At 31.9% G+C, this 25,266-nt stretch overlaps 2 protein-coding genes and 1 long non-coding RNA gene across 5 annotated transcripts; 2 read left to right on the top strand and 1 right to left on the bottom strand.

The window, feature by feature from the left end:
• The first annotated feature begins 850 nt into the window (after positions 1-850).
• LOC108462023 (uncharacterized) lies at positions 851-1,234 on the top strand. The gene has a single exon (XM_017762029.2). It carries the CDS (start codon positions 851-853, stop codon positions 1,232-1,234), a length of 384 nt encoding a protein of 127 aa, XP_017617518.1.
• Positions 1,235-11,074: 9,840 nt separating this feature from the next.
• Positions 11,075-12,769, top strand: LOC108462022 (probable protein S-acyltransferase 6). The gene is made up of 5 exons (XM_017762028.2): positions 11,075-11,188; positions 11,261-11,431; positions 11,506-11,769; positions 11,840-12,073; positions 12,262-12,769. Exons 1-5 carry the CDS (start codon positions 11,123-11,125, stop codon positions 12,436-12,438), a joined length of 912 nt encoding a protein of 303 aa, XP_017617517.1. The 5' UTR covers positions 11,075-11,122; the 3' UTR covers positions 12,439-12,769.
• A 625-nt stretch (positions 12,770-13,394) lies between these two features.
• Positions 13,395-18,287, bottom strand: LOC128279238 (uncharacterized). Of its 3 annotated transcripts, none has more exons than XR_008277404.1 (11): positions 17,933-18,287; positions 17,736-17,813; positions 17,329-17,420; positions 17,193-17,245; positions 17,022-17,096; positions 16,652-16,699; positions 15,830-15,905; positions 15,149-15,300; positions 14,867-15,023; positions 13,769-13,846; positions 13,395-13,658 (listed from the first exon to the last, which is right to left on the bottom strand). It is a non-coding gene; the product is annotated as an uncharacterized LOC128279238 (long non-coding RNA). The 3 variants fall into 3 exon arrangements; XR_008277403.1 differs by having other exon boundaries at positions 15,249-15,300; positions 17,933-18,285; XR_008277402.1 differs by lacking the exon at positions 15,149-15,300 and having other exon boundaries at positions 17,933-18,283.
• Between the last annotated feature and the right edge of the window lie 6,979 nt (positions 18,288-25,266).

Consider the following 25,266-nt stretch of genomic DNA (forward strand, 5'->3'; position numbering starts at 1 on the left):
TGACCCTTTTCAATTCCTTTACAATAAATATTCAACGACTGTTTATGTTTCTGTAATGCTAAAAGATTGCGAACATATTATCAAATTGGTGCCCTAAACTTAGAAGGACATCTCATATTCACTGAACCAACCCACCGCCACCACCATCCTCTGCTATTGCGTGTTCTAATCAAAATTTTGACTAATTGTTTCTCTAAATTATAAATAAAGAAAATTTGTTTGGCAGTTGGTTTGGTTGATTGGAAAACAAAATTCAAAACTCTCTCTTTGCTTCTCATTTATTTTCCCATGAAATAAAGGACACAAAAAAACATTAGGTATGATACAGTTTATTATTGTTGGACATTTTATTGAATTGATGTATTTTTCCTAATTAAATGCTATTTAGTACCAACATACAATAAAATAGATGTTTTATCTAAAAAAGTAACGTCCAAGCTCAAGCAAATTTGTGTTTCATGCAGCTACACAATTTTTTAAAAAAACCTTGGTAGTGTATACGCGGTGATTGTAATATGATATTTCAAATAAAAAAAAAAACTGGTTGTGTTTTTTCTTTAAAAAGAAAATCCTTTTCTTTGGGTTCATGTATCTGATAAATTACATTGAGTCTAAGGTTATAGACAGCTATATAAAATATTTAATCAACAGTTATCTGAATAAGCAGGTGAGTTAAAAGAGCTGGAATTATATTTTTCAAAATATATAACTGTTAACGTCGCTCCCATTGGCGTGAAAACCGCATTTGCATGTGCCCCCTTATCTTCCATATTTTTCTATATATTTATGTTTCACTCATCTCTCCCATTCTTAATTCTGCATTGTTGTTGTTACAACTGAAAAAAAAAAAATGGGGAATTGCTTCACAAGCACCAAAGTTGTAGCTCAAGACGACCAGGACGAGACAGAAGACATCAAAGACACAAGAAACGTTATTCCAGCTGCTGGGGTCCTTGAGACTAAGAAGGAAAAGAAGAAGAAAGTGGTTAGCTTCAAAGTAAACGAAGAAAACAACGTTGATAGTGGAAAACCCAAAGATGGGGTCGTGAGGATAAGATTTGTGGTGACACGGAAAGAGTTGAAGCAAATTTTAAGTAGTGGGAAAGATTTAAACAAGTATTCTTCAATGGAGGAACTGGTAAGAGCTATGAAATTGAGAGAGAATGAGGTTTGCGATGATGGCTTCAATGGAGCTTGGAGACCGGCATTGGAGACTATTCCAGAGGAATATTAACAAAAAAAAAAAAAAAACAAAGCATAACTGTGACTTATAATTAGTTTTGTCTCCTCATTAACTGATCTATCTGTTTATTGCAAAAAAGAAAACATTTTATTGTAGTTTATTGTGAGAATAGAGATTGCTGTTCTGAATGTCGTTTGCTGCATTTTTTTTAGGTGGCTGATCAGGTTTTGGACCAAGTTTTATGTAGGATCCTTAGTTGAATTTAATGAAAACCATTCACCATGTCTGCATAATTGTGTCAGTTTTGCGTTTTTTCTATTGGATTCACGATGTTTCACAATAACTTTAACCACGGAAATTATTACATGAATCTTTCCTATTATCTCATATATGATCTTATCTAATTATTTTATGTTATATTAATAATTCTTTTCAACTTAAATTAAACAAAAAAAAAAATTATCCGCGTCAGATTTTGGATTACTCAACCCTCTTATGGAGGTTTGATTCTTTTTTTACCTTTTCTCATCGTTTATTTCTATATTTCAATGAGATGAAGCGAGAAAGAAGTTTAAAAATTACCAAAAATTAAAAATTAACCATCTTCAAGTTAACAACTTAGAAAAAAAAGATTTTGGGTTTTAAGCAATTTAACATCAGCAATGCAAGAATTATAGGCTGAGCAAAAAAAAAATTTGAGGGATTACAGAATCTGGTCTGTTCCTTTTCAAAAGATGCAAAATTAGTATCCCCTTCTTTCTTGTCAAAAATCTTCTACAGTCTCGCGATGGCAACGACGGTGGAGCAGTGTCGACGATTCTTCTGTCGATACCGTCTGTGTTTGTCAATAGTACCCAAGCAAATTGTTTCACTGTGGAGGTGATAACATATTTGACATGTTTAAATCGATTAATTCTTGAATTAAATCTTGCTAATTTGGTGATTTTATGTTTAAATTCTATTTGGAATGTAATTCGGATGCTTTAAATAAAAAACAAGTAAAAAATAACTAAATTGGGGCACAAGCAATAAAAAAAAGATTAAATCGAAAATTTTGAGACATTTAAGGGCTAATAAAATTTTTTTACTTTGTAAAAGTCATATTTAGAAAAAAATTGATATGAATTTGATTTCATGTAACTGGTTGTTAGGTGAGTTAGACTAATTTTAATATATAATATGTATATAAATAAGGTGTGTGGTGGCTTTTGAAAAACACACTTGAATACACTGGAAATTGAATGAAATTATTTTTAGTCCTTTTTATTTCATGCCTCAGTAGCATTTTGTCATTTTATTTCCTTTTCCTTATTTCTTTACAAATTTATTCAATTGCTTCCTAAGTCCCTTCCCTTTCCAACGTTTCCATTTCCACTAAATCCATTTACATACACCAACAACCATGATTAATTAATCTCATGTTTTACTAAAATTCTACCTAGGTTTAGGCTGGTATTATTTCCGATCAAGAATCGTGAGAAAATGAATCCTCACTAAAAATATTTCATAATAGTATTTACCATCTTTCCGGAATATGGGACAGTGTAAATTCGTCCCTTAAAGTTAATTCAATTTCAACACAAAGTGCACGTTGGGTTGGAGTCTTTTTGGCGTACGGTTGGCAAGTCGAGTTGGCTATGTTGTATTTGGATTTTCATGAACAAATTAACTTATCTTGGTAGGGTCATACTAATGAGATTTTCGTCAATGGAGATAGTGATCAGATTTAAACGACTCATACGATTAAGGTCATTGATTCGAGTTGGTTTCTTCAGAATATAAGGTTCTCGAGGTCTTGAATTGCGAATGCTTGTATCGCGGTTAGACAATTGGTAAGGGTTGGTTTGCAAGTCTTACCAAAATCGACTACAAAAGGAAGAACTGGTGGTTGGGTCATTTTTGGTTGCTATAGCTAGCTTATGGTTTCGAAGAGAAAACCTATTTTGAAGGATCGATTCAGTACTAGAATTCACCAAGTCTAAGGCTAAGACTTTATATTACTACTATTAAAGTTGATTCAATTTTCTTATTTTATTTTCGATTAATATAATTTTTTATTGCTGCTATTTCACTTTATTTACTTTCTAAACATTTTTCATCTCCCCTTATTTATTTATCTTTTTTCAGCAAGTTCGTCACAAGTCGTGGGCATGGCTATTGCTGCAATAATATATTTGGTCACAAAAAAATACAAAATTGGATAACCGATCCCTGTGGATTCAACCTTACTACTCTATACTACTGTTTTGTATTATTTTGTCCTAGGAATTTTTATTTGGTGGTTTCGACGCCCATCAAAATTTGGTGCTGTTGTCGAGGGTTGAAAATATTTTTTTTCTAATTTTTGTTTGTTTTTCTTATGACCAGGCTCGAATCAGGGACTCTAGGATTTGAAATGAAAATAGAGAAGTTGGCTTGAACACTGCGAAGAGAAGCTATTTGGCGCGGTAAAAAATCACAACCCCAGTTCGAAACATGATCTTATACCGAGGACATTTTCTGATTCGATGAACTAGCCGAAATGGTAGATCAAAATTATTCAGCGAGAGGAATGTCGTTCGAGTTGAAATCGGGCTTAATTAATCTATTGTCCACCTTCTGCAGATTACAAAATGAAAATCTGCATACCCATTTTAAAGAATTTCACATGGTTTGCACAAGCATGAAACCTCAGGGAGTGACTGAAGATCAAATTAAACTTTGTGATTTTCCTTTCTCATTAGCCGACTCTACCAGCAGCTTGGGCAATCAAATTCAGACGAGACATTGTAAGAATTCGAAAAAAGGAGACTGAATCGCTCTATGATTACTAGGAGCGGTACAAAAAGTTGTGTGCAAGTTATCCACAACATGGTTTGACTGAACAATTTTTGTAGTATTTCTACGATGGGTTACTCCCAACGAAAATGAAGGTGATAGATGTTGCTAGTGGAGGGCCACTTGTAAATATGACGCCTCAAAGAGCAAGAGAGTTGATTTCGACCATGAATGTGAATTCTCAACAATTTCGACTGGCTACAGAACCCATAAGACAGGTTCATGAGTTAAGTTCTCTATATTTAGAAGATAAAATTGATAAGCTTACTAATGTTGTTCAAAATTTTCTTATAGATAAATCAAGCCCAGCACGGTTGTGTAGAATTTGTGCTATGTTTGTTCATCCGATGGACTAATGTCCTATTTTACATGAGGGTTCGACAGAACAAGCGAATGTTGTCGAAAACTTTCTAGGGCCAACCCGAAGGTGATATGATCCTTATTTGAACACCTATAATATGGGGTGGAAAGATCATCCAAATATGAGTTATGGGTCAAATTGATGCAGTCGTAAACCAACTAAAAATTCGACAAAGGCAAGTGCACCTATCAATTAATTGTATAGTTATGGTGAGCATAGATATCGTTCCCACGAAGACTAAAAGTACTAGTAATTACCGTCTTTCTATTATTTAACCGACAAATTGGAGTGATTGATTAAAAGTAAAATTAACTAAATTAATTAACTAAAGAACACGATAAAGAATAAATCAGGAAAACAAATGATTAACAACCAAGAAGCAAAACAATACTCAAGAAAGAATCCCTTAGATTTCATCTGTCATTATCAATCTGAATTGAACAATTTCTTCACTTAGTATCTTGATCCAGAGAAATCCTTAAATTATGTTAATATCTCTTTCGAGAGTAAGAGCAACTCTAGGTTGATTAATTGAAATTTCTTTCTAATTAAAACCCATATTGTCACATTAACTCGATCTATGGATCCACCTATTAGATTTGAATCTAATCCAGTAGATTTATGTAGTCCTATTTCTAGGATTGCATGCAACTTCACTCAATTATGCTAGATCTACTCTTAAACAATGACTTTTCCTCCTCTATTCAAGCACATCAAACATGGATTGATAGTTCAGAAATATTAAACCAAGAATTAAGCACACAAAATTGAGACTAAGATCCAAGTATTTATTGTGTAAAACAGAAATCAAAAGACAGAATCCATTCATCTCTCTAGGTATTTAGAAAAATCGTTCATAATCGTAAATAAAAACATCTCAAAGATAGTATAACCACAAGAAATAAAAAAAAACTCATAATAAACTGTAAAGAAATCAAAAGGAAATCTTTAATCTTGATATAAATCTGCTTCAGAGTCGACTTCAATAGTGTTTTTTGAGTTGTCTTCTTCAATATTCGCTGATAGCTTACTCCTCACTTTTTATATTTGGTATATATATTAGTCTTAGAATGCCCGAAAAACTTAAAAATTATATTTTTTTTGTGCTTTTAAAGGCAATTCACAAAATCCACACGGTCTGAAACATGGTTATGTGGCAACCCGTGTGGAATGGCCCAACCCGTGTGGCTCTTAAAACTTGTTTTGATTTCTCAATTTTTGTTCTTTTTCACTTATTTTGCTCCAAAATGCTCTCTTAAGTATAGAAACATGAATTTAGAGAATCAGGAGCATAAAATTCACCATTTTACATCGAATAATCATCCAAAAACGCATTAAGAATGGGGCTAAGACATGTTACTTTTGGCATTTATCATGAATCTCGATTCAATCAACCATACCAATAAAGGTCACTTCTGAATCAATAATTACTACCTCCAAAATCATCTTTGGAAGCCATAGTGGAAAGGTTAGCCAACAGCACTGAAAAATTTCAACAAAAAACTGACATGCATTTGTAGGAAATAAATAAGCAAATAAGCAAGCTTGTATTTACGGTAAGTCGTTTGGAGTCCCAAGGTAAGTTTTCATCTCAAATTGAACCTAATCCTCGACATAATGCAAGTGCTATGACATTGAGAAGTGAAATAGTTTTGGAGTCAGCTCTTGACACAAATCATACCCACAACCCAGAATGAGAAAAACGAGAGCCCGATCCAGTGTCGGCTACGGATTCGACTCTTCAAAAGTTGTTTGCAGTACCGATTCCATTTCCTAGAAGACTCATCCAATGCAAAAAAGGAGTAAGAACAGAAGGAGATCCTTAACACTTTTCGAAAGGTAGAAATAAGCATTCCTCTTCTTGATGCAATTAAGCAAATTCCACAATATGCAAAATTCTCAAAAGAATTATACACAAGTAAGAATAAGCTCTTGGGCAATAAAAATGAGAGTTTCAGACAAAATATCTTTGTTGTTTTACAAAAAAAAAAATCCCACTTAAGTGTAAGGACCAATGTATGTTTTCTATATCTTACAAAATAGGTAGTGTTGGAATTAAAAAAGACATGTGTGACTTAGGTGCATCTATTAACGTTATGCTTTTGTCTATTTATAAACTACTAAAAACGGGTCATTTGAAAGAAATAGGTGTAATTGTTTAATTTGTAGATAGGTCTGTAGTGTATCTGGAAGGAGTGTTAGAAAATGTTCTTGTCAAGGCAAATGAATTAATTTTTCCCGTAGATTTTTACATTATCGACATGGAGGATGACAGCTTGATCAATTCTTTTGATATACTACTTGGGAGACCATTTTTGAGTACTGCACAAACAAAGATCGATGTGCAGAGTGCAACACTCACTATAAAGTTCGATGGAGAAGTGGTGAAACTTAATATTTATGGGGCCATGAGTCGTTCCAACACGATTACGAATGTCTCTAGTGTTGATATTATTGAGCCACTAACAAAGTTACATATTGAATATCATGAAGAGGATGGGTTACAAATTGTGCTTTGTAGGAGTTTAAACCTCGATACTATGGATAAACTGGAGGAATTAATGATGTTGGAAGAACCAATTTGTGAATCTGTCATTCACATGGAGGCCCCAAAATTAAAGCTCAAACCATTACCTAAACATTTAAGGATTCTGATAGAGGAAAAGACAAACCTGAACGGAAAAGCTCAATGACTCCTCAATCCACCCATGATGGAGGAATCCAGGAAGTACTTCAAGGACAATTGGAAAAGGTTGAAACCTTTCTTCGAGAACTTCCAAGTGCACATAATGGAAGAATTAATTCTAAAGGAACTAAACAAATAACACTCAGGTCGTCGAGCTAATAACGTTAAATAAAAGCGTTTTTGGGGATGCAACACATATTTATTTATTTTAATTTATTTAATTTTGAATTTAGTTTAATTTATGTTGAAAATAAAAAAATAAGATTATTATTTAATTTATTTTAATGTGTCGTTTTCCAGGAACAATGGTGGAGGCTGTCCATTTTCATCCAAAAAATCAAAAATGGATTTCTTTTGTGGCATGGGCACGCATTGTGAAATTTCAGTGCTACCATTTATTAAAACATACACCCAGGACCGAACCGACCAGAATGAACCCGAACTGCCCAAACCATTCTCTGTCGAATTAAACATACACAAGGAGTGCACTTGACCCTTTTCTTTCTTATTTATTATTTTATTATTACACATTGAGCGCAATGTGAGCTAAGTAAAGGGTGTTAGATTAGTAAGTATGCATGATTGTTTCTCTTTCACATGTGTTAATTCTTATGCTGAGATTATTCGTTAATTTGTTTGACATTGAGCCTCTAATTCCAATGCTTAGTCAATTTAGATAGTTGGGCGGTTCTTGTATTAAAGTGTTCATTATCTAGTTTAATCGACGTGTGTGTAATGAAGTTGAAATATTGTAATTATATTGTTTGATGAAAATTGATTGTTTATAAATTTGTTTGGTAAGTATATCATTCTTAGTTGTTTAATTTTAAATGTATTTTCTAATGGAATAAAAAATAAAAAATAAAAACAAAAAAAACTACTCCACTGATGGCTTAAATTATGAGTGAAGATTTCGAGAATGTGACCAAATTTAGTAATCGAGATGAGGTGTTTGGGTTGTCATCTTGTTTTGCATAAAAAGTTTCGAGTGGCGAATTGAAAACTTACAACACTCTGCTAACCGAGCTACCATGCGTAGGGAAAAATAGTCCATTTGGAGACGTGTCAAATTGAGTAACCAAGGTAAGGTGCCTGGGTTGTCATCTCACTTCGCATAAAAAGGTTTGACTATGTCCCAAATCTACTGTATAATTAATTGAGCATAAATACCTTGCAAATGTTGTTCAATTTCAATTTAGTGAAATGATTGAATCTATATGTTTGAATTTTATAGACACTTGTTGATTAAACTGAATATTTGAATACTTATTCATTTTTCACTGAAATTGTCTGCATTGATCATGATTGCAGAATAAAAGCTTAATTTTGATAATTTATTATATAGTTTTTAATGTAGGAACATACAATATGCTTGAAAACAAGCATAGGCTAAGTAGGGGTATTTGATAGCATGTTTTACATGTTTAAATAGATTAATTCTTAAATTAAAGCCTACTAATTTGGTGATTTTATGTTTAAATTCTGTCGGGAATGCAATTCGGATGCTTTAAACAAAAAACAAGGAGAAAATGACTAAATTGGAGCACAAGCAATAAAACAGGGGTCGAATCGAAAATTTTGAGACATTTAAAGGCTGATCAGATTTTTGACTTTATAAAAGCCATATTTAGAAAAAAATTTGATATGAATTTGATTTCATGTAATTAGCTATTAGGTGAGTTAGACTAATTTTAGTATATGATATGTATATAAATAGGGTATTTGGTGGCATTTGAAAAACACACTTGAATACACGGGAAATTGAATGAAATTATTTTTATTCCTTTCTATTTCATGTGTCAGTAGCATTCTATCATTTTATTTCCTTTTCCTTGTTTCTTTACAAATTTATTCAATTGCTTCCTAAGTCCCTTCCCTTTCCACCTTCTACTGTTTCCACTAAATCCATTTACATACACCAACTAGCATGATTAATCTCATGTTTCACTAAATTTCTACTTAGCTTTAGGTCAGTATTCTTTTTGGTCAAAAATCATGAGAAAATGAATTCGCATTAAAAAACTTTCATAACAGTATTCATCATCTTTTCAGAATATGGGATAGTGCAAATTCATCATTTAAAGTTAATTCAATTTCAACACAAAGTGTACATTGGGTTGGAGTTGTTTTGGCGTACAGTTGGGAAGTCGAGTGGGCCATGCTGTATTCGAATTTTTGCGAACAATTTGGCGTATTCTGGCGGGCTTATACTAGTGATATTTTTGTCAAGGGAGATAGTAATCGGATTTAAACGACCCATGCGGTTGAGATCATTGATCCGAGTTGGGTTCTTCAAAATGCAAGGCTGTCGGGGTCTTGAATTACGAACGTGTATATCGCGGTTAGACAATCGGTAAGAGTTGATTTACAGGTCGTACTAGAATTGACTACAAAATGAAGAATTGACGGTTGGGAAGTTCTTGGTCACTATAGCCAGCTTATGGTTTGGAGGAAAAAACCTTTTTTCAAGGATTAATTCTGTACTGGAATTCATCGAGTGTAAGGCTAAGACTTTATATTACTGCTTACTGAATTCAATTCTATTTTCTTATTTTTTTCCGATTAATATAATTGTTTATTGCTGCTATTTCACTTTATTTACTTTCTAAACATCTTCATCTCCCCTTATTTATTTATTTATTTATTTATTTTTTTAGCAAGTTTGTCATGAGTCGTGGATGCGACTATTATCACGACAGTAATTCTGATCATAAGGAAAGGCGAAATTGGATAATTAATCTATATAGATTTGACCCTACTACTTTTGTCATAGGAATTTTTATTTAATAATTTCTTCACCCATCAAGAAATGTTGAGAAATGTTCAGAACTACGTCGAATTTGCTTCGTCCGTGGAATAATCGTTGGCTACTCCCTCAAACGCTGTGTATAATAGTGGACTTCCAAGGTTCTCAATCGGTTAAAAGACGATAAGTGCAATGTTATTAACTCTTTCAAATCCGGTTAAGTTTCGTATTAAGAAAATAGGTAACTAATTTTTCTTAGTACTCAACTACTTTATTTTTTCTGTCATGAAATTTCTGAAAATGCGAGTAGTTTATATATATATTTTTTAAAAAGAAAACTTGTTCAAGATTCAAGAAATGAAAGCCTAATTTTCAATATCAAAATTAAATCAACACTCTGGTAAGGAAAAGTTAATTTCTTTTTATATTTACAATAAAATAAAATAATTGATAGAAAAAGATAATGGAGAACAAAGTAAAAAAGAAAAAAGAAAGCCAAATCCACATGAAGAGGGGCTGAGTTGTGGGTTAATCATGAACCCAAAATTTGACGCGGAGAAAGTTTTTTTTTTTTGGTTTAATTTAAGTTGGAAAATAATTATTGATGTAATAGTAGCATAGATGAGTTAGTAGGAAGGGTTGACATAATAAATGTTTCTAATTCATATATGTAAAATCTGTTTTTTTCTTTTATATTTTTATACAAAATTTATAAAAATAAACTTAAACCGAGATTTGAGCCTAAGCTATGTTTAATATTTCATTATATATATAAAATTTTGTAACAATTTAACACCTAAATACAAATGATTTAACTAATTTTAAAAATAAAATGTGGTTGCAATTAGATGAAGGTGATGGTGCAAAATGGTCTGTATTTAAACTTCAAAGCACATGACATCTCAGTGTAGAGAGATAAATAATGGGAAACTGATAATATCAGTTGCGATGAAATTGATTTTCTCCTATTCAAAATAAATAAAATAATTAAAATTAATTTTTTATCTTTCTTTAAATTAATATTTCCACTGATTTTTAATCCCACCAATTGAAATCAGTATTGGATAACATTATTTTTTCAGATATATTTGTATAAAATTTCATGTTGTGTTTATAATTATAAAAATATTAAGCGGCACCGACACACCTTTAAACGCTGCGTTTCGATCCCCATCCTTGGGCCTGGGAGTTTGTCGGCCCATATAGTTAAGGGAAAACCGCTTTTCCAGTTTATTTTATTACTTCCCCCTTCAAAAGTTGCTTCGTTTTTCAGTCTCCCCTTTTAAGCGTAATATCAAATCTAAGCAAAAGATCTATGATTCCAACAGTATGGTTGCCATGGAAATAAATGCTGCAAAGGGAACTAGAACATACCAAGTTTGGCCAGGGAACAATGTAACCTTATCCTCTTGTGAATATATATATATACTTCGTTTTCTTGCTCGCTAATTATAATATTATGTGCAGGTATTTTTTTGTCATGGCCGACTTGTATGCGGTCCAGATCAAAGAGGGTTGTTCCTGACATCTGTTTCTATCCTGATTTCAACTTGGATTTTCACCATTTACATTGCAAATGATTTGCAAAATACTAACCCCACTCTTGTTATCACTATATGTTTGATTCTAACTATAGTGGTCTGTTCCGCATACTCCATGTATATTTTAAAACTTATTACAGCAGTTAGAAAATGATGATCCTTTCATTGCAGATTATTGTCAACTTGATTCTGGTTACAGCCATTGACCCTGGAATCACTCCCCGAAGCACTCAACAATCATCTATTGAAGATACTGATAGCAGTAATGGGAGTAGGAGGAAGAAGGTAACTATTAATGGGGTTCAACTGAAACTAAAATTTTGTCGGATTTATAGGATTTTTAGACCTCCAAGGAGTTGCCATTGCGCCATCTGTGACAACTGTGTTGAAAAATTTGATCACCACTGTCCATGGATTGGTCAGTGTATTGCACTGGTATGGTCGGCATGCTTTCACATACATTTCATTTCCAAATATTTGACTGAAACTTCGTTATTTAATGCAGAGAAACTATCGGTTCTGTTTGGCATTCTTGATAACAGCATTAATGTTCTTTATCTACATATTTGCTTTCTCTTGTTGGAGGATTCACCAAAGAGTGTTGGAAAGTGGTATCGGGTTGTTTGGAATGCTGATGAACTGCCCTGAAACCTTGGCATTGACATTGTTTAGCTTTGCTGCCATTTGGTTCCTAGGTGGCCTTGCTATCTTCCACTCCTATTTAACTGCAATAAATCAGGTGAAGAGTTGGTTTAATGACTGTTTTTACTACAATTGACTGCCATAAATTAGCTACAACAATTTAAATACTGGACCAAGACTACATCGAAATATATGCAAATGACCACTTTAATTCAGATTACTTGCTTGCAGCTGTGGTGATTTGTGAAGTTTAATGCATCATATCTTTCCTTCAATCTTATGCAGACAGCATACGAGAATTTCCGGAATAGCTATGAGGGCTCTCCCAAACCATATGACAAAGGAATAATAGGTAATATAACGGAAGTGTTGTTTGCACCTTTACCTCCTTCCAGAGTTGATTTTAGGGCTGAAGCAATGCCAAGGTGGAACGTGGAAGATGAGATGCCTCCTCTTGGCTGATCATTTAAAAGTTCAGAACATAGTGGCAAAGCCTGAGTTGAATGGCTTCTTTCATGAGAGCAACAGTATTTGCTTGGACATACTGTTAAAACGTTTAAAAAGCAAATGCAGATCAAGAATTTTTACAAAAGAGATATCAAATAGCAAGTACCTATAAATACAAACTATGTTACTCGAATTCTATGGTTGTCAATGAATGGAGGTAGTGCAGTAGGACTACTGTGACGATGCCGATCAATAATATCATGCTGGTGGCCCTTGTAGCAATAAATTTCTTCATAAATTACAATCAATTAATGTATCAGATACTATTTATGTTAAAGATAGATAACATTGGTCAAATTCTTGCTCATCGTATAAGGTTTATATGTTTAATTTTTGTGTTTTAAGAGTTAATCTAACAAAAAATAATATAGTAAGCAATGTAACTCTAATGCTATACTGCTGTTTCTTATTGACAACAGTAAGAATAATATGAAAATCCAACTAAAGTGGGTTAGCTTTGGCATGCACCGTAAAGTCTAAATCCATAGTGAAAGTTGTAATCATCTTAGGACAATCTGTTATTATTGCTCTTCTCACTACAGCAAAACTGACTTTTAGCGGCGTTTTTTTAGGCCTTTAACGGTGTTTTTGTAAGCGCTGCAAAACACGCCGCTATAGACGGCGCTGCAAAATTTTGCGGCGTTTATTTGAAAACACGTCGCTAAAGGTCAGGACCTTTGGCGGCGCTTTTCCCCCAAACGCCGCCAAAGGTCAGGACCTTTGGCGGCGCTTTTCCAACAAACGCCGCTATAGGTCATGAAATTTAAAAAAAATATATATATATATAAAAAAATTAAAATTCATTATCAAAATATTGAGAAGAATATTGTCCATGATTTAAATATAAAATTTTCTATTAAAATTCATTATCAAATTAAAATAAAAATAAAAATATAGAATCAAAACTAAAATAAATATTAAAAATTAGATTAAATATAAATATAGAATCAAAATAATAAAGCACCAAACTTATATACTGCCCACCATTATAAGTCACTAAAAGCAAGAAAAACAAAATCACTTAATTCATGGAATTCACAAATGTTAACATCAGACATGAGTTTAAAACTTTGCCTTCGGAAGGATGTTCAAAACCAGAATCCACAATAGATCGAAGCAGCTCCGATTTCAGCAGCAAGTTTCTGAATCCCGAACTGTGAATTCCAACATACCCCCTACACCACATAAAAAAGAACATTGCTTTACACTAAAACTAGCAGATTATATTAGAACATTGTTTACCTTAAAAATATGTATAAATTAGAATCAGCTAAGGCTAAAATACTTGAGGAAGTGCTTTGACATAGCTGCGATAAGTATAAAGCACTAATGCCATCTCCTTCCCATCCTGGATAAATGTGTTCTGCCATGCCATCAAATACAAGATCAGAGACTAAAACAAAACACTAAAAAGTTTATCAAAATTTTGCAATTAAAAACACTATGTCAAACTAAGACTGCAACAAAATTGACTTTTAGCAACATTTTTTAAGGTCTTTAGCGGCGCTTTTAAACGCCGCTAAAACTATTAGCGGCGCTTGTAGAAGTGCCGTAAAAAAGGCCGCTATAGATGGCGCCACTAAAGTTTGCGGCGTTTTTTCAAATAAACGCCACTAAAGATCATGACCTTTAGCGCGCTTTTTCCACAAACGCCGCTAAAGATCATGACCTTTAGCGACGCTTTTTCCACAAACGGCGCTAAAGATCAAGACCTTTAGCGGCGCTTTTCCACAAACGCCGCTAAAAGTCATGAAATTCAAAAGAAAAATATTACAAAATATTATAAAGGTCATGAAAATATAAAAATTTAAAATTCATTATCAAATTAAATTTTCTATTAAAGCTTTAACTTTAAAACTAAATACAAAATTAATGAATTTAAATTTAAAATTTAAAATAATAAATTAATAACACAATTAAAATCCAAAAGTTAGAACTCAAGTTATCTTAAATATTAAAATAAAATAAAAATTTAGAATCAAAATTAAAATTAGATTAAATATAAAGATATCAATAAAATAAGATATTATAATAAAGTTCCTTAAAAGAAATAAGGGCTTAATTCCCATGTGAAATATCAACATTGATTATTTAAATTGATTAACTAAGTCAAAATTGCAATTTGTGTTTTTCTTCTTTCAACTCAAATAAAAATAAAATGTTGAAACAAAACAATTAAATAAAAAATTAGAATAATTAGTTGACACGAGATTATTATTAAGTATATGCAAATATGCAAGTAGACGATTACAAAATAGGGTGTAGCTTTTGATCAACTAATTAGTTGATCCTACTGCAGGTTCTATCTATAATCTGCTTAACTAACATACAAATATAAGACACTCTAATATTTTTTTGCACATAAAATATCTAAAAGTCACACCTGAATTCGGATTCATTGCACATACGGTGTCAACTGCATGTTATCATCCTTATTCGCTGTGCAATGCCTCCCACAAGCATTCGTAGAGGTTGGAGCTAGTCATTATCTGCCTCCTGCAAATTGTTCTTGGACCGCAATCTAGTGTAGTTGGTTTTTCCTGTTCCATTTGCCACCAGTCAAAACATAAAAGAGCTATTCATGATTTTGCCTATGCTGTTTTACTAGAATCATGATTAACAAATGTACATGTGATGTATCTATCAAAAGTGTGAAGAATTATACCTCTGTTAACATATCAATATATACTTCATTCAGCAGCCAGAATGGGCTAGAATGTGAAAGAAAGGATTTATAAGTTACTTTCTTGTGGTTTCCCACTAACCTTTGGAAATCCATCAATTGGACTTGCTGTCAGAATTGTTCTCTGTAGGGTGCTGGTCCATATCCAGATAACAACAAAATCACAAAAAAAAAATAATGCGTCTACATATTCTGCACCGTAAAGCTTGATAAAGTTTCAGTAATGTATGCCTATTTCAAGTACGGAGGCTGCAAAATATATAACATCTAAAGAAATAGTATCCCATAACATCTATACAATTTGATTTACTCAAACCAGGATGCCAATTGATAAAAAAAAAAACAGATGATACCAAAATGTAGATCTTTGACATATACTCAACTGATCTACACTTTGCATGCATTTTCTTTTTCTTTTTTTTTCTTTTTTGAATTTAGATTAATAAACTACCAAAATGACACTATCTCAAGCAAAAGAAATAATAGCCAACAGGGGATAACTCCACTTTTCAAGTACATAAAGCAGGCTTCCAAATGTAAAGAAGGACCAGGACATGGAACGGGGAAGGAATGTAAAATTGATGCAATTGAATTCTGAAAGAAGTGATTAACTTTGCTTGGTATAAATGTAAACAAATAAGTATTGACCAAGGTGAAGCTTACAGAAGCAGTCCTTTCAGATTTCAGTCGCTTCTCAACAAAGTTTGCGAGTTTCTTCATATAAATTTCTCCGGTATCACTGTTGCAACAAGAAAAGAAATTTCTTGGTAAGTTAAAACTGGATACTGGCATATGCTAATCTAGCAAGCATAATGAAATCAGAACAATAATATCAAATATAAGAGGATCTCTCTCCTGACAGGAAATTAAACAAATATTGATTACATAAGTCTTCTGATAAAAGTATATCATGAAGAAAAGAAAGATGAAAACAAATTGCAACCACCTGTTATATAATGCCATCAAAATAATAGAAAAAAAAAAGTATATCATAATATGAAAATTGTAAATGTAAACATTTAAATCAAATATCACTCCAGAAATGGTAGATGCTAAGATTTCATTGAAGGTTCAGATGCCTTCCTAGAGAAAAAAAAAGGCACTTCTGAGATGAGTAATCGTCACAAAAGATACATATAGAATAATTAATGTAACAGGTGTCGAATCTGAATGTTACAAGTCTTAAGCTTCCTTCCATATCTTGCAACATAACGCAGACAAAAGTGCAGTTCCTAATGTCGTCAGATATAATTTCACCCAGACTTGATATGTTAATCATGATTTAAGCCATATCAAGAAGAAAAAAGAATACTTAAGAGACTCCAAATTTTTAAAAGCTCCAATTTATAAAAAGAGTTGTCGTTCCTTCAACCAAAAAAAGTTTTGCATCCAATATAACAAACACAAGGAACTGAGAAAAGGGACTTAATAAGTAGACTTTATAATGTGATATAATTGAAGCTCATTTCTTATTGTACACCATACCAAGAAGAAGACGTTTCGTCCAGGAAGATAGCCACTGATGTTGTTAACCTGAATCCAGTTAAAACATGCAAAATCTTAGATCATATTGCAAAGCCATTAAATCATCTAAGAAGTTGAGAAAGAGAAGGGGTAAACATTTAAGAATTAATACTTTAAGGAAATAAGAAACAAAAGATATGATAGAAAAAGCTTTAAGAACAACAAAGCCATTATAATGACAACTTTCTCCATATATTGCAGAAACTACTTTTAACTAAAAGTACAACAATACAGACTAGTTACACCATGTTATGGCCACAATGAACATTGATCCCACATGCATATGCATGAAGCACAAAAGCCATATAAAAGAAGGAGATTTGAACTTAACTTGTATTTGTCCACCATGCCCACTAGCCATATCAATCATTTTGATGTAAGACCCTTCATCAACTGGTTTATAAACCTAGTAACAATAAGCACAAAGGTACACCTTAGAATGGTAATCTGCATCCGAAGCAAACATGTTAACGAAGAACTACAAAGTCAATTCAGGAACTACCTTTTCGTAATTAGCTAACCGGGTTGTAAAGTCTTGTAATCCAGCTTCGAAATCTGGCCCGCAAAACTAGATTGATAAGCAAGTCTAAAACTTTTCATCTGAGCAAGAAGTAAAAGGTTATTGATAATAGCCTTACTCTTCTGCATAGTCAGGACTTTGTTGAATTTTAAGGCGAATATTTCTTTCAATAATCTTTTCATCGTTGCATATTGTTTCTAGAAAAATAATCTACAATCAAAAGCAAAGATAAACGTATTAGAAAATCAAAACTAGATATATTTCATTCTGGCTTAATTTATTATATCATTAAGCAATACATCACATATACATTTGTTAATCATGATTCTAGTAAAATAGCATATGCAAAATCATGAATAGCACCCAATATGTGTCCCCTATTAGGTCCAAAATACAAATCAACACAAAATTCCAACAGGAAATATATTATTATTAACCATTCTTCCACTGCTCTCTATTTTACATATTTCCAGTTAAACAAAGATTTAGCCCAGAAGAAAAAAAGGGGAAAGACTGATGACTTACACAGTAATCTCTAGATCGACCTCTGAACTCTTGAGCGAACAAATCCACTATTGTTTTACCTTCCCATCGTTTATTAACCTGTGCCAAATCAACAATTAAAATCGCAATTTTTTATTAGATAAGCAGAATTAGAGTTTAATTAGGGGTTTTAAAAAACTTGCTAACAACTGAAATCAGGAAAAAGAAAGAAAACTAACATGAGAGACGAACTCAAAGTAGTAAGGTCGTACATGGCGCTTCCCATTTAATTTACCGTTGTGAAAAATATAATCTCGTTTCTGAGCAGGATGAGCAGGCGACGGCGACGCTGCAGAGAGGTTAGTCGAGGGCGATGCAGCAGGTGGTCCGGTCGGCGTCTTCGGTGGCAAATGGGTTGAGAACTTGGGGATGAAAATTTAGGGATTAAAGGAGAAGAGATGGAATGAGGGAAATTTTGTTAAAAGGGGAAAAAGAACAGCTATCGGGAGCGAATAAATTGGATGAAACTAAAACGACGGAGTTTTGGTTAAAAAAATTTGACAGTTGTGGCGTTTTTAAAAAAAGGCCGCTAAATGTGATCTATTGCGGCGTTTATATGCTAGCGCCGCTAACTTCTTAGAATTATTGTAAAAATCAATTAGACCCATTCAAATTAAAATAAAATTTTATTAATAAATTACTGTTGCACATTACATATATAATAACAAAATTAGTTTATATAATTTTATAAAATCATATTTATTATTTTCATATAAAAATATTATTTTGATAAAAAATAAAAAAGATCTTTTTATCATTAATAACATTATGTGATATAAAGTTAATCATGGAAATTATGCGTATATACTAAAATAATTAAATATTATGAAAATTTTATTAGTACAAGCATTATTATTTTAAGTATGGTCCGCATTAGTTGTTTAGATTTTTATATAAATGGCATCTTGGTTATTATATCAAATTTTATTAATTTTGTTACATAAAAATTCAATGAGTGTGCCATATTCTATTATGATTATTTTACTTTACTAATTCAAAACATCCATTGTTTGAATCGACTTTTAAATAAAATTAATTGTAATTTTATAATTTATATCAATTTGAGTGCAATAATTGTTTGTCTATATAAATTAAATATTAAAAATATTTTTAGTTGAATCATATAAATAGAAAGAAAAATTTATAATTATAGTTATTTTTTATTAAGTTGGTGTTATGGGTTAATCAAGTATATTAATTAGGTTGTGAAATTATTAATTTACCCTCTCACATATAAATTAAGTTATAAGAATGTATTTATTTATATATTATAATAAAAATTGAAACACAATTAACTTTATGATTATAACCAAAATAACAATTAATTTTTATATAAACTTTTAACAAATATCTGAGTTAAATAATATCTATTTTAGGGTTATAGATTAATGTTTTATTTTTTCTTTGGGGTTTAGGATTTTAGGTGTTATATAACTTTTAGTGGCGTTTTACTAAAAGCGCCGCTAATGCTCTGGTCTTTAGCGGCGTTTTACGAAAAGCGCCGCTAATGCTCTGGTCTTTAGCGGCGTTTTACCAGAAGCGCCGCTAGTGCTCTGATTTTAGCGGCGTTTTAACAAAAAAAAGCCGCTATTGCTCAGTTTTTAGCGGCGTTTTAACAAAAACGCCGCTATTGCTCTGTGTTTTACAATTTTTGCGTCGTTTTTTGATAAAACGCCGCTAAAAACGCCGCTAAAGCCCTATTTCCTGTAGTGTAAGTTTAATAGCTCCACCAAAATACATCTTAGAAGGAAAGGACACTTTGCTCACAAAATGTCTTTGTTTTTCACTCAAACTAGTAGTTGACAAGCACATATAATCATAGAAAGAAGATAAACATTTAGCCCATTAGTCAACCAACTTTGGTACCCTGAGAGTTAGAAAGTCAACTTACTGTATAGGACCAATCAAAAAGCAAATACACTAACTCTTATTAATAAAATTTTACTTTTATTTTGTAATTTGGAAATTAGAAATTTTTTTATTAAAATGAAAATTGAAATCCTTTGGCTTAAACCACAAAAAAATAATTGAAATTTTTTTTGGTCATAATTGATACCTAAGCTAAACTTCATTACTCAAAGTAACATATAAACTACATTATGTTACTCAAATTACCCAATCTGTTAAAAAAAATCACTTATTTAATCATTTTGTGATAGATGATAATATTTAACTAAAAAATAATTTTATTTCCTTAAACTTCTTTCTAAAAAAAAAACTTATAAATATATACATTTCTTTTTTTTCTCCACCCAACAACTTAGCTATAGAAAATTCAAGTTCATCCAAACCTACTTTTCAATAACAAAACCTAAACTTTGGCAAGCTTTTTTTTAGTTTTTAAATCTCAATTTCGACTCATTTTTCATCCAAATTCAAAATTCATTTATTAATTTTTTTAAAAATAAAATTTTTATTCTTTTCTATATACTTTGTATAAGATAATTAATATTAGATAAACATCTATAACAAAAAAATTGGATAACACATTAAATTCAAATACTTGAAAAAATGAGTAAAAACAGTAAAAGAATTACAAATAAAAATTATCTAACAGTTAAAAAATGCATAAAAAAAGGATCATCATGCTAAAGAGAGAGAGTAAAACAATGAAAACTTAATTTTATTAAATTTGATTTTATTAGTTAAATTAAATTAAATTAAATTAATTTAAAATTGCCACGTTTCATAAATTATTAGCTAATTTTAAAAACATCAAAATGTAATTTAAGCATATTAATAGCTTAAAATGTAATTTAAACATCAAAATGATAGCGGTTATGTTGTCAAGGGTTTTGATACTGTATAAAAAAAATGATTTCTCTAATCATTTAATCACATCCAAATACACATGAAAGATATCACTTAGCTATTAGTTCCCCTGAACAACATACTTGTTCAGGGGAACAACATACTTGTTCAGGGGATGCACATCAAACTTATCATTTCTCTCCAAGCCAAAGATACAACCTTGAAACTAATACTTTTATGTGCCATATCTAACAATACTAAATTTGGTTGGCAGCATTGAACAAAACATAGACAACTACACAACAAGGACATGCAAACAAATATAATACTACTCTAAAAGGAATTACCTCTGAATAAGGCCTTGTATTCTACAGCAACAACACGGATTTCGAACCATACCAGCGTAGCTTTAACTGTTTCAAAAATATCATTCAAAAACAAAGTGAAAGAATAAAGATCTAGATGGAAATTTGATACCTCTGCTGTGTCAAACATGTCAATCTCATCAACTATGACCAAAGCTGGAAAACGATAAATGAGTGATCATGTCCATAAACAAAATTTTGTAGATGTTTGTCAACTCTCTAATGAAGTTAAAAATTCCACGACTTATAAAACAATTTTCCTTTTAAGTAAAATATTTTTATTATAAAAGAAAACAAGAATCCAACCGAAAGTCTAAATAGGAACTTCAATTAATATAATGGAGAAAAATCGACTCTAAGGCTCAAAAACACAATCGGACCCAAGGAGCTATTCGCTCATATTTGCCATGAAATCGTGAATTTTATTATTCAATTTTTTGATAGTGGTTATTGTATAGGTTTGATATTAATAGCTTGTGGTGTATTCATATTTTCTATTTTCATACATCGTTAAATACACAACAGTCCAAATAACAATCATTTACAACCATTTAAGGTAAGCCAAAACAAAATCTTTGTTCTTTGTACATGGATAAGATAATACTACTAAGGCAGCCTAAAAAACTCGTATACTAAATTAACCATATGTTAGAACCCAAGGCCAAATGCAATTATCTATTACCTTATTTCATCATTTTGCAATATGCCTAGGTCGAATCCTAAGTACGGATCAATCCGTCTTATGCTACGTGCAGGTTCGTGTTATGATCCTAAACTGCACAGTTAACGGACATGTGAACTCATTTTCTGTAAATTCACTCTTAAGTTGACCATCCAACTCGGAGAAGGTAATGTTGAAATTTAAAACGCCACAGGAAAATGTATGAAGCTCTTACCATGGCTCAGAGTTATTGCCAAGATAATTTCTGACATACCATGGCCGGGTCCAACCTTCCTCCATTGCAATGAGATTGAGATGTACAATCAATTTCTTCACAGCATCTTCTTCCGGGTTGCTAACTGGATCTCATTGACGGATTTTGTGCGGAAGAACTCAAAATAGTTCACTAAACATGTTTGTCCCAATTCTTCAAAACAGAGTTCGAAGTTGCATATTAAGGTGTACCATGAAACTTACCTTCATGTCTTGATACAATTTGAGAAATTTTGAGCACGCTTCGTACAATCCACAATGATAGAGGAGAATGCTATAATCTCTCATTTCCTTCGGATTGGTTCTTAGAAGAATAAAGCATTCACATGCTGGAAATATGGTAACAATTTCATCATAATAGAAGTACATAAACCTTGACATTACATCAGAAAAGCATTGAGCCATACAACTTCATGAGCAAAAAGAAGACGAAATTTTACCTAAAGCAGGTTTGAGAAAGGAAATTCAAAAGCGGAGAAAAAGGATAATGAACTTAATAACTGAAACCAAAAGCTTTGAACTGACAAGAAAAGGAAGAAAGATCGAATGCTAAAACTGGAAATAGTGCAAATAATTTTCTGAACCCTTTCTGTTGCAAGGAATGAGAACGAGAGAAGGAACGCACAATAATAAGTTTCAATTATCTTTACATTTAATGATCTTGATATGTGATACCTAAAATAAAAAAGTATTTACTCATGCAACACCATCTAATCATACCAGATAAAGCACGCCTCATATCCCCAAAATGAACACTGGTCCAGACATCCCGATCTAGCCTATGTTGAGCAGCCTTTGCAGATGCAAGCCGATACCCACTGCATGAAATAAATGTGAAATCATAACCTAGAACACCAAAATAACATCTAAATATAGATTGAATTGAAATATAGATAAAATACCTATCTTCAAAGCCATTAAATTTATCTATACATTAGCAAAGATTTGTTTGCCGTTAAGAATAAACTATCGCCAGTACCACGTTGAAATGGCCGAAAGCATCCTTTAAATTTCTTAAAATCGCAATCATGAAACTATCTCGAGAAGAGAATGATAACAAAAACCAAAGGTAAAAGATTACAAAATGAGGAGAAAATGCAATATCCATAATGAAATAGATTAAATAAAAGGTCAAAGTTTGAATGTATTGAAGATAAATCTCCACAAATACCCAAAAAAGGAAAAAGATTAGCTTACCCATACAAGATTTGAACTTAGACTTACTAGATTTTGGCGAAAATCAAAGGGATGGAGATTTAGAGATAGAAATTTAGAGAAGCAAGAAATGCGGTGAGAGAGATGCTGAGGATTAGGGATCAGTATGGCGACACGGAAATGGTGGAAGGATTTTGATTTGGGGATTTTGATTTGGGGGAAAAATTAAATATGTTTTGGGGATACCGATTTTAGGGGGAAATTTTAGACGTTCCAATAGGTAAAATTTGGGGATAAAATTAATAAGGGATTTCGGGGTTGTGGTTTAGGAGAAACAAAATAGGTTTTTAGTAGAGTAAAACGGCATATTTTTGTTCTAAGTAAAATGATTTTTTGTGGCGTTTTTATGAAAAACGCCACTATTGCTTATCTTTTGCGGCGTTTTTCAAAAAAACGCCACAAAAAATCATTTTATTTATTTTGCTTAAAATCCCTTATTTTGTCTGGTGAAAATTATTAGTCAAATGATTTTATAAAATATTTATTATTACTATTTTTATAATTTGGATTTTTATAAAAAAAGACTAAAATTTTTATTAAATGGCTGTAATTAGAGAGACGAACAACATAGTAGGGGAGAGTGAGTGGATGTGGTAGGAGGGAGGGAGCGGTTCTTAAGGCACCTGAAATGGAAGAAAGAATAAGAGGCACCAACGGGGGAAAAATTAAGGGTTTAACGGGGAAAATTTTGGGGATAAAACGCGTGATGTTTGAAGGAAAATATTTTTTGGCGTTTTCATATAAAACGCCACTCACTGCTTACTTTTTTTTGAGTTTTTCATTGAATAAAAAAATGTTTGAATATATGAATTTCCTTTTTAGACAAAACTTAAAATACTAATTTATTGAATTAGTAAAATTTATTTGATGATGTAATGCCGATTATATGAATTTTCTCTGTAGACAAAGCCTAAAATACTAATTTAAATTTTTGTTTTTAGTGTTAGATTTTATAAAAAAATGTTGACTTTTTTTGTCACTTTTGCTCGATTTGAATATAGTATTGAAGTCGAAGCTATTAATTTCCTTTTACTTATTTGAAAAGATAAAACCAAAATAATAATTTATATTTTCTTTTGGTTTAATGTATAATTTGGTACCGAGTTTGATATTTTTAGTATTTAATTCGAGTTTTAGAGTTAATTTGATGATAATTCATGTTTAGATAATAATATTAGTTATTAATTTTGCTAAAACAACCCTAAAATCATAATTAAATTACATCCATAAATGAAAATTTAAATAAATTCACAATTCACAATTGGCGTTGAATGTTAATTGCTAAGACTCACCAACAGTTGGGTGACATCCCAATACCATCAAACATGTTGTCTAATTTGTATGCCAACACACCAATGTTGTTCAATTGTAGTTCATGTTTCAAAGGTTTAGACCTTTTCTTCCCTTTCAAACCCCATTCGGCTTTTAAGCTACACTCTTTCAAATTGAAATTCTTTAATTGTATGTGATATCGTTTCAAACCCCATTCAGTTTTAATTCCATAATTTATTATGAACATAAGCTTTTACATTAATATCTATGTATATACACATCAACATCCATATGATGTTTTTTGGAGTTTAGGGTTTTAGGGGTTATAGTTTAGTGTTTAGGGGTTTTTAGGATTTAGAGGTTTAGTGTTTTAGGGGTTATAGATTAGTGTTTATTATTTTTTGGGGTTTTGGGTTTTAAGGATTATATGACTTTTAGCAGCGTTTTATCAAAAGCGCCGCTAATGCTCTGGTTTTTAGCGGCGTTTTGCCAAAAGCGCCGCTATCTGGTTTTTAGCGGCGTTTATGTTCTGGTTTTTGGCGGCGTTTTTCCAAAAGCGCCGCTAATGCTCTGGTTTTTAGCGGCGTTTTACCAAAAGGGCCGCTAATGCTCTGTTTTTAGCGGCGTTTTAACAAAAAATGCCGCTATTGCTCTGTTTTTAGTGGCATTTTTGGTAAAACGCCGCTATTGCTCCGTGTTTTATAATTTTTGCGGTGTTTTTTGATAAAACGCCGCTAAAGCCTTATTTTCCCGTAGTGTCTTCCATGTCCAAAACGACAAAATCCTGCTCCGCAGGAAAAATAAATCAACCTTCACCTAGAACATCTTCAACCATTCCTTGTAGGAATCCATAAGTTCGATCAGCTAACTACGGTTTTATGTCTTTAATTCCTAGCTTATTATAGATAGACAATGGCATTAACTTGATGCTCCTCCCTATATCACATAGAACCTTGCCGGAAAATTGAGCACCAAT

Source organism: Gossypium arboreum, chromosome 13 (genome assembly GCF_025698485.1).
Source record: "Gossypium arboreum isolate Shixiya-1 chromosome 13, ASM2569848v2, whole genome shotgun sequence".
Classification (NCBI taxonomy): Eukaryota; Viridiplantae; Streptophyta; class Magnoliopsida; order Malvales; family Malvaceae; genus Gossypium; species Gossypium arboreum.